General features: G+C 43.8%; 1 protein-coding gene across 1 annotated transcript; it reads left to right on the forward strand.

Moving 5' to 3' along the window:
* The first annotated feature begins 5,858 nt into the window (after positions 1-5,858).
* Positions 5,859-8,552, forward strand: LOC144095501 (uncharacterized). Its single transcript, XM_077629222.1, has 5 exons — positions 5,859-6,117; positions 6,819-6,980; positions 7,195-7,465; positions 7,628-7,738; positions 8,040-8,552. Exons 1-5 carry the CDS (start codon positions 5,936-5,938, stop codon positions 8,550-8,552), a joined length of 1,239 nt encoding a protein of 412 aa, XP_077485348.1. The 5' UTR covers positions 5,859-5,935.
* Positions 8,553-9,299: the final 747 nt, after the last annotated feature.

Consider the following 9,299-nt stretch of genomic DNA (forward strand, 5'->3'; position numbering starts at 1 on the left):
ATATTTATGACGCTTTTCTCGCCACGCTTTCTTCTACAATGTAACTGAATTCCGCTTTGCCTCATAACGCTACACTTAAGGTATCGAACCGGAAATTCTTAGCGTTACGGCTTGCGCCTTTCCGGCTGAGTTCTGGTTCGGCTCCGGGGCGAATTCCGTTCTGATTTTAGCTATTTTAAACCAGTTCAAACAGATTCAACTTTAAAGAATTTCATAAAAGTAAATGGGTTGTCTAGTCAAGATTTTTGATGTTGTTTTCTTTTCTGAGTGACGCTAGTACGGAAACTAAAAAAATACATTTTTTATGCAAGATATCCCAACTTGACTCTATTGAATTTACTTGCTTCGGAAAAACGTATCAGATAAAGAACGAGAGATGCAAGACAAAATAAATTAAATCATTTTGCTTCCCGTATGTCAAATACGAGCAGGGCTATTTTTATTTGTCACTTTGGGTAAGTCCCGCGGCCATACCTTCATTTAAAAGCAGTTTTGAAAACACTTCAGTCTGGAAATTCTTTATCATTTCTAGACGGCAGTTAGTAAATGGAACAAGAAAACAGCCGAATATGCGCAGGAAAAAAATTTTCCCCCTCCAAGCAAACAGAATGAAATGCACAAGCAAAGCTGTTAGTGATGCGGTATAGACTAGTTTGCGTATAGACTACTTTAAATGGAATTTTCCAAAAGTGTGGCAAAGAAAAAATTAGAGATCACTGCGGCAACCCTCTTTGGAGAAATGCGAAAGCATTGACGCCTCCTTGCGCTTCATGGCCCCTTGTCGCCTCTATTTGCTTCTGTTTGATACTCGGCGCCACGGTTGTTTCTCGTCCGCTTACGATATGCCCGTCCAGCCTGTTTGCTTCGAATTAATTACCTAATTAGTCTACGACAATCAAACTTTTATGCATTAATTATCCCTCAACAAACACATTTCATTTCAGTTCGAACTTTATTACTCCTCCTTAGCCCATTTTTCCAATATTTTGCTGTCTACTGCTGTTTTCCCGCCCACTCACCTTATCGACGTCCGCGCTGTTTCGACGTTCTTTTGCATTTTTGGCTCTTATTAATTAACTAAAGATCCTACTGTCACCAAATTTTTTCCCATTACTTTTACTTTACCCTCTTGCGATTATAATCACTCTTTTGACTTTCCTTCTCTTTATAATTCCACACAATCACTGCGGACATCGCTGCACACAACTGCGGGCACGACACCTTCGACATAGGCTAGCAATTATTTCGCATTAATAAACGTATTAAAACGGATAAAAATGCGTCTAAATTTCGAAGAAACTTAGATCTTGGAGAATACAAACGGAAATTTGCTGAATGGAGGAGTAATAACGGTAATCGAATGGGTATGCGCAGAACGTTCCATCTGGTGATGGACATAACCCTACACGCGGAAGCATAAAAGCTGGTAGGTTGAGCATGCATAGCCTTTTCTGAAACCCCATCGCTCGATCAGCATGTCTCCCACTGAGACATGGTTTTTATCAGTGTTGCTTATTAAACTTTTCATAAACATACGTGAATATATTTAGATATGCTGCGAAGGAACAGAGATAAATACAAAGAATTGGGCGTTTTCGAAATACCTAAAAACTGCTCCTCTGTGCTCAAAACTTAAGCTGCCAGGAGGACAGAGATGTCTATATAGAGAAAGATTTCTCTAAATGCAGAAAGACGATCGTGTCATTGTGATTGGAAATTTTGTCTTCCTATATTTATACAGTGTACCTGACGTCAAGCGTGTCGGGAAAAAAATGTAAATATGGTACCGCCATAGTGTTTCACTGAGAAGGGGATGTTCGAGACTCAGCAAATTATCGGCTGATTAGCTTAGTGTCCCTTGCTTTAAACGTCCGAACTAATGTAAACGCTAAAAGAATAAGATAAACTAAGACAAACTAACTAAGATAAGATAAGATAACTAAAGATAAACTAACATGACGGAAAGGATGCTCGAAAATAATCAATATTCGAATCATCGATAAGGTGAGAGAGAAATGTTCAGAAAATACCCAGTTCCTTACAACGCGTTCATAGATTACGCCGCAAGCGTGTATTAGCCATGTCCTCTGGCTGCAGAACATGATCGACCGTCTTTTTTTGCCCCCTCCTGTTCTTCAAGCCAAAGCAGCGTGCTCTGTCAGCCTGACTGCTTTCGTGGCTTCAGCAGCCTACGCCACCGGCTGCTTTTCCTCGCTGGCGAGTGTTCTCGATTCACTTCGCCGCTTTTGGAGTTTTTAAGCGGCCGCCACTCCGGCTGTTGTCCTTCATTTTAACGCTGGGTAGCATTCTAGGAGCCTCTCACTGGTTTCACTGTTAGACGCAACATAGCGCTGGCTTATTCAATCAGCGATTTTCAAGAAACTGACGCCGCGCTGCGGCGCCGCCATGAACTAGTCTAAGGATGGTCGGCGCGAAGAACCTCGTTGTTTTTTCACTTGCCTAAGCGGGGCGCCGGGATAATTTTGCATTCTACTATGAGCCTTGCTCCGAAAATATGTCCTTTGAGGGCTGTTACACGAATGTTTTCAAATATTATGAGATATACGGGCTGTTAGATGTCGTTGCGTGAGTTTTCAGATGATAGCAACGCAGTGAAGAGATTGAAACTCTCCCAGGATTATTAACGTGCAGCTGACATGAGGCACCGAGCCTGAGAATAACTTCTTCAAATTAGAAGTGCCTATGTGAATACGAGGCACTATTTGTTAACAAGCATCGCTTAGCACACATTACTAACGGGCGCATTTCAAGCGTGAAGAGATTTGTCGCCGGCTGTCTTTAATGGCAAGCTCTATTACAGCGTGCGTCCGTGGCGATATGATGATTCGTTATCCACAGAGAGTTAGTGGTGATAAGGGATTTCATTCCGATTCCAATTCTGACCTTTTTTACTGCACTTCATGTTTACCATGTTCCCTCGCTAGCTCTTGCTGGGATTAGTTAGGCATACTTCAGTGGATTTTAAGAATTGAATAGAATCAGAAGAATAAAATTGCATTAATCTCGCTTTACACTCATTATGTGCCTTAATGCCACTGCTTACCAACTTATCCGTTCAAAGAGCGCGCCAGAAAACGCGACCTCGTTGGTCTCGCGTGCCACTTCTGCACACATTTATATCAAATTTAAAGTAGCACGTGTTTAATACAGTTGATAACGGAAAGGTAAAAGTAGTGCAGATTCAACCGCTGAAGCAGAAGCGACAGTGATTGACAAATTTTCTACCTTGTTCTCTGCGCAAACAGCCATGAAAATCATTGGGTTTTGCTTTCCTGTAAAGTTTAATGCGAAAACTTGCCCTTGCAGTTTTGTCATTCCCCCGCCGTACAAGAATCTTCATCTCCGAAGGCCTAGATTTGAAATTCTATCGAAAGCCAATCATCTGTCTTCCACTCTATTTCAACAACAGATGGCTTAACAAGCCAGACAGCGATTTATTCCCTATCTCTAGTTTATTCCTTTACAAATTAAAAAAAGGACGCTCTTTGCATCACACTAAGCTGTCACTATCGACGCAAAAGCGGGTGTTGATTATGCAATTTTAAAGCAAGCCCGATTCTACCGGGGCTCGCCCCAGAAGCAGTCCTCCATAGCGCCGCCAGGTTAGATCGATTAAAGCGCCTCCACCAGGTCTTCAAAATCGCGAATGGGGGCTTTAGCAAATATTCATGGTTGAAAAAGAACGGATGAAAGCTGAAGTGAAGATTTCGAGCACATATCGCAAGAGCTACGTTACGAGTTCGAACTCGTCGTCTTCACCAACTTCCATCTGCGGCGAGAACATATCAGATCAGCTTAACATCGATGAGGGCTTAAGCTGAGTCCAAACACAAGGATTCGTATAGGTCTGCTAGGTTTAACGACGTTAAAACCTTGCCGCATTTTTATTGTTTGTTTGGAGGGGTAGACACAATGCCTGGGGGTGCCACAGGAGCTGAGAGACGTTCTTCGCTCTTCGCGCAGACGGCATAGCGTTTTTTGGCTGCTGGGGCGAGTTTGCGGCGCCTCCTCGTTTGTTTTAACCGAGTGTTACGGCCACGATGGTTCGTTTTTTTTTTTTTTCTGAGACGCAGTACCATAGTCCTAACATACTCGGGCGGCAGCTCCGGCTTGATTCGTATTAAGCGAACATTTGTTATAACTGAGTCGTTCTAAATGGGCTCAACTGTATTTGCTAATAAGTTCCTTTAAAAAGTTGTCACTCCTAGAAACAATGCTGTTCTTATCTTACTGTAAGCATGTAATGCCGCTAACATTCTGAATTTCACGAAACACTACACGATCATCTGCAAACTGATGAACAGAGGAAGATACGCAATTTGGTAAGTCATTACACGTCACTATACTTCAGTACACATCATATCCTCCCTGCAGGGGATCCTTGTGGTGCGCTGCTAGGCGCGCGCGTTGTGGTCGCATTGTAAACGCCATTCAAGAAAATTATTGAACGTGACTATCAATGTGAGTACAGTGCTGAGTACAGCGGCAGCTTTCTGTTGACATGCGCTTCTAAGTTGGTAGCGAAAGACGCGGTTTGGCTGCGCTTTTTAGAGATAGCCTGAAGCGCAGGATTTAGGAGATTCTAAGATGTGGTTAGAACGCATGCCGTTAAAGAAAACGCTGCATTGAGGAACTGTGGGTGCTGTATTTTGTTTTCTTCAGCAAATACGAAGGCGTCTTTGTGATCCGCGTAATGTGCCGAAGGTCAAAGTCATGGCAGCGCTTACGTCTTATTGACGCACATTGATTAGGACCTCGGGCTTGCAAGGCGTTTGTCCCAAACGCGCTGGTTGACTTGCGTGATAGCCGGCGTCCTGCATTCGACCTGCTCTTCGCGCCTCCGCGTCACATCGCCTGTACTGCTCATAGATTGTCAATCGCCAATTCCGATCTTTGACGGCGTGAGAACCTTGCGTAGTCTGATCCTGCCTGGTGGGTGGTGGCTGAGTTGCAGCGTTCGGCTACTAAACACTAGTACCCGGAATGAAATCCTTGCCGTGGCGGGCGCATTTGGGTAGAGATGTAATATAAAAATGTTGGGGGCCTTCTGAACTACATTTGTAAAGAAGAAAATGATATCGCATTTGAAAGTAGGCCCTCCCCCAAATTTTTAAACGAGGCCCACCCCTGAAAATGGAGTAAGGTAAATTAGTGGGTGGAATACGGCAGATTAGTTGGTATACTAGTGCGTGGTTTAATGCGGATGAGTCGGTCGGGTTAGTACATTCCCATAACATAATAAAAAAAAGTACTTGAACATTCTAGTCTTCATATTTTCAATTTTGGCGGTGCTGATGACGTAATGACCCTCTCAACATATCAGGAAATTTCCTTACGGAGAAATCGGGTGGCTGTTGCAAGACGACTACTTAAATGCTACCCTTTTAAAAATACCAGTGTTCTGTGCTATGTAAATTGAGCTTAAAGAACCGCAGATTGTTAAAAAAAATCGGGAGCTCTCCAGTATAATTCCTCTTCCTTTTTTCTTTCACTTCTTTTTTGATAGCTTCTTTCAAGGCAATGTTGAAGTGTCCACCGAAATCAAGACACTTTGTGTACCTTTAGTTTCCTCATAATCGATGTTTTGTGCGTGACCGGGGAACATGAGGCGCAAACTGAGCGAGCGACGTGCCTTGTTCACAAGCGGAAAACACGGGAGGGCTACCGAACTTCCTGCGGCTTTGGTATAGGGGACCCAAGGTCAAGTTTCCCCGCGCGACGACAGCGCCGCGCGACGACAGCGCCGCGCGGGCGGAGGCGGAACTACTGGGAATCGCTCGTGCAGGTGCTGCCTGCTTGAAAGCGTGGGCGCGCGCGTGCGCACGTGATTCAGTCCGGCCGGTGCGTAGCGGAGTCTCCGCACGGCTAGTGTGCTTTGCTACTTCGACGAAGGTGTTGAAGCGGAATTTTCGCAATGGCAGAAACGGCCCAACGAAAACAGAAGCGGGGTCCGAAGTACTGCTGTGTCGTGGGCTGCCACAACAGTGCAGACAACAGCAGGGAACGCGATCCGCCTGTGAAACTGTATCGATTCCCTGGAAGATGGTACGAGAAAGAAAGGCGACAATCCTGGATCACCGCTGTAAGGAGAGTCAAGTAAGTCGTTACAGCCTTATCTCGCTTTTTGCTTTGACCGTTTTAGCTACTAGTTTTTGTTCCTTAACACGACGCGCGACGACTGCAGAAAGTTATCTCGAGCTCGCTGCCTTCTCGCAGTCTGTGTGTGTGTGTGAAAGCCAAGCTACGGTGGCATGGGGAGAACATTAAGCGTTTTGATTCGGCTTGTTCTTTTAGACGTAGGCGTCCCCGTTTAAATTCACACTCGCAATTTGATTGTTGTGCTGTTGGTTAAACTCAGCTGAACTACGGACGTTGTCAAAGGTCTGCAAGTTACGCGTCGGGCAAGCAGCTTTCTCGTGTCGGAACGACTGCTTTTAATTTCAATATACTTTGACATTGCTTTGCTTGTTCGCTTTGTTGTGCCTCTTTATTACGGTAGAATATTAACTTGTGAATATCACTTGTCCAGTGCTTAGAAGCTCGGCGGTTCTCTCATTTGCCACCTTCGAAGATCGTGCGATTTTCTTTTATTTGTTCATGTCTTTGTTGTGTGCATATGTGTTCGTTCGTGTCCTTGTTTTCGTGTGCGCTCCTGTTAGAGTGCGTGCACTCGTTCGTGTTACTGTGCGTGTTCGTGCATTTACCTTCGTTTTGTGTTCGTGTATGTGTGTGAGTGCATGCATGTGTGTTCCTGTCTTTGCAGTGGATAAGAGGGAATATTGTTCTTTCTTGTGCAGTCCGGATGGAACTTTGTGGCAGCCAAAAGAACATACGCGAATTTGCAGCCGACATTTTGTGGGCAACAGCAAGAGTGATATCAGCCAAGATCCATCCTACATCCCAACCATTTTTCCACCTGTCTACAGAAAAAAGGCGCCTGATCAGGAAAGGGCGCAAAGGTATGAAAGAAAAATTGTGAGGCTGCCAGTAGAAATTACAGACTCATGTTTTGAACAATGTTTTGTTGACTTAACCTGGTTTATGAAATCGCAGAGTCAGCATAATATGAATAATAGATGCATGGGCAAGTATTTAGTGATTACATTTCATGGCAGGTTTTTCTTGCAGCCTACCCGATTGGTATTAACCTTAGCTTTTGATTGTGCAACGCAGGTGGCAGGCACGTTTCAAGAAGGAAATCTCTTCGAGACAGCTTGTAGGAGATGAGCATCCATCACAAAGTACAGCGGTTGGAGCAACAATGCAGGCCCCGGAAACCTCCCTTCGGGAAGATGTGCATCGCGACTTCAACACCATGGATTTCAGCAATGCATTTCTGGAAACAAGCACAGCTACCTCTTTGCTTAACATGAGTGACTCGCATTCTTTGGTGCTTGTGTGTAGTGCAAGACAAAGTCATTCCACTGGAAGAAAGAGGGACGCTGTAAGGACATCTTTCAGTTTGGGGCTCCTGTGCAGTCAGTGTAAACAAAACGCGCTACTAGGGCAGCATGCATTTGCTTTTAATAGTGTCCTTTCAACTGCCCTAGGCAGCACACTAAGTTTGTCTAAATACCACAAAATATCCTTGTTTCATGTTTTTCAGGCATGCCAAACAGAGGAATGTGCTACTTCAGGGAAGCTGGCTCTACTTCTCTCAGCAACAAATGGCACTGAAGCATCTGCTCAAATTGCACACACAGAAATGAGTCACAAGGTTAGACGATGATGCTGCTGTTCGTTACCTAATTTGTTGAATTGTGGTGTTGTCTTGCTGTTAGCACCGCACCTCTTGTTTCAATCCAATTTACTTGCATTATTGGGCAAGGTTCCTTTCTAATTGGTTGTTCCTGCATGACATTCCTGTTTATCATTTTTAATGCCTGTGTTAATTTGTTTTTTAGAATGAATTTGTTTAGACACCGTAGAGTACAAATGTCACTTTAATGTATTATTCCTTTTACCTAAGTGTATCTCCTTTTCATTTCATCATCCTGTATGTTTATTCTCTCCTGTAGGTTGCAAGTACAGATGAAAATTGGAAGCGAAACTGTGGATTTTTTGGCTTTGAATCCCTAAAGGAAAAGGAAGAGGCACTGCAGGATTTGTGCGGTGTGAGACTGCAAGTTTTTTGCCTCCTTCTGAACTTGCTGCCAGCACCACAGTACAGGCGCAATGTCATGTCAAGGGAAGACAAGTTATGCTTATTCCTTGCCAAGCTACGGCTTGGGATCACATACAGTGCCTTAGGAGCTATGTTTGGTGTCACAGCCACAACAGCGTCAACTGTGTTTAGAAAGACACTTGACATTCTAAGCATTGCCCTGAAAAATTGGGTCTTCATGCCTTCCCGAGAAATAATTAAGCTTTCTTTGCCTGCCCCGTTCAAAGACAACTATCCGAATTGCACCCTAATAATAGATTGCACCGAGGTCCGCACAGAAACACCATCAAATCCAGATTGTCAACACGTTGTATTCTCATTACAAAGGAGGATACACGTTGAAATTTTTGATAGGCATAATTCCTAATGGAATGATAAGTTTTATTTCTAGGGTTTATGGAGGAAGGCACACCGACTCTTTCATAACCCAGGACTCTGGCTTCCTGCAGCTTCTCAAACCAGGGGACTTAGTTTTAGGTGACAAAGGATTCCCAAGCATACGGACAACTGTAGAAGGGAAAGGTGCAGTGCTACTTATGCCTCCTTTTAATTCAGGGGTTGGACAGCTGTCTGAACAAGCCATGGAGCAGACATACAAGATTGCGTCTGTACGCATCCATGTAGAACGAGTAATCCAAAGGTTGAAGATATATCACGTTCTAAGCAACAGAATACCGCTAAGCCTGGTCCCACACATGAACAAAGTAGTGTCTGTGTGCGCTGCCCTTGTGAACATGCAAGCACCGATAATTAAGAAGTAGGCCTGCTTGGTTTGCTGTGGCATTCATAAATTGGTTTCCGTGCATGGATTACATTTGTAAAAGAGATGACATTTCAAAAGAAACAAAATAGCTCTGCAATTTCATTTGACAACCTGTGACTAGACAACCGCAATTATGTGCACTTTAACCAATAAATTTGTTCTGCAATCACAACAATGTTTCCCGTCTGGTTTTTATTTTGAAGTGATAAGTCCTGTGATGGTTCTGTAATGTGTCATTGTACTGCATGTGAATGTTTTTTTAATCAGTCGTAAAAAGCTAAAGAATGCAAAATTGATAGTAAAGGACACAAGCCAATGCATTGACCTCATTTGAGAACACAGCATTTATTC

The sequence above is a fragment of the Amblyomma americanum genome, chromosome 6, assembly GCF_052857255.1.
Source record: "Amblyomma americanum isolate KBUSLIRL-KWMA chromosome 6, ASM5285725v1, whole genome shotgun sequence".
In the NCBI taxonomy this organism is placed as follows: domain Eukaryota; kingdom Metazoa; phylum Arthropoda; class Arachnida; order Ixodida; family Ixodidae; genus Amblyomma; species Amblyomma americanum.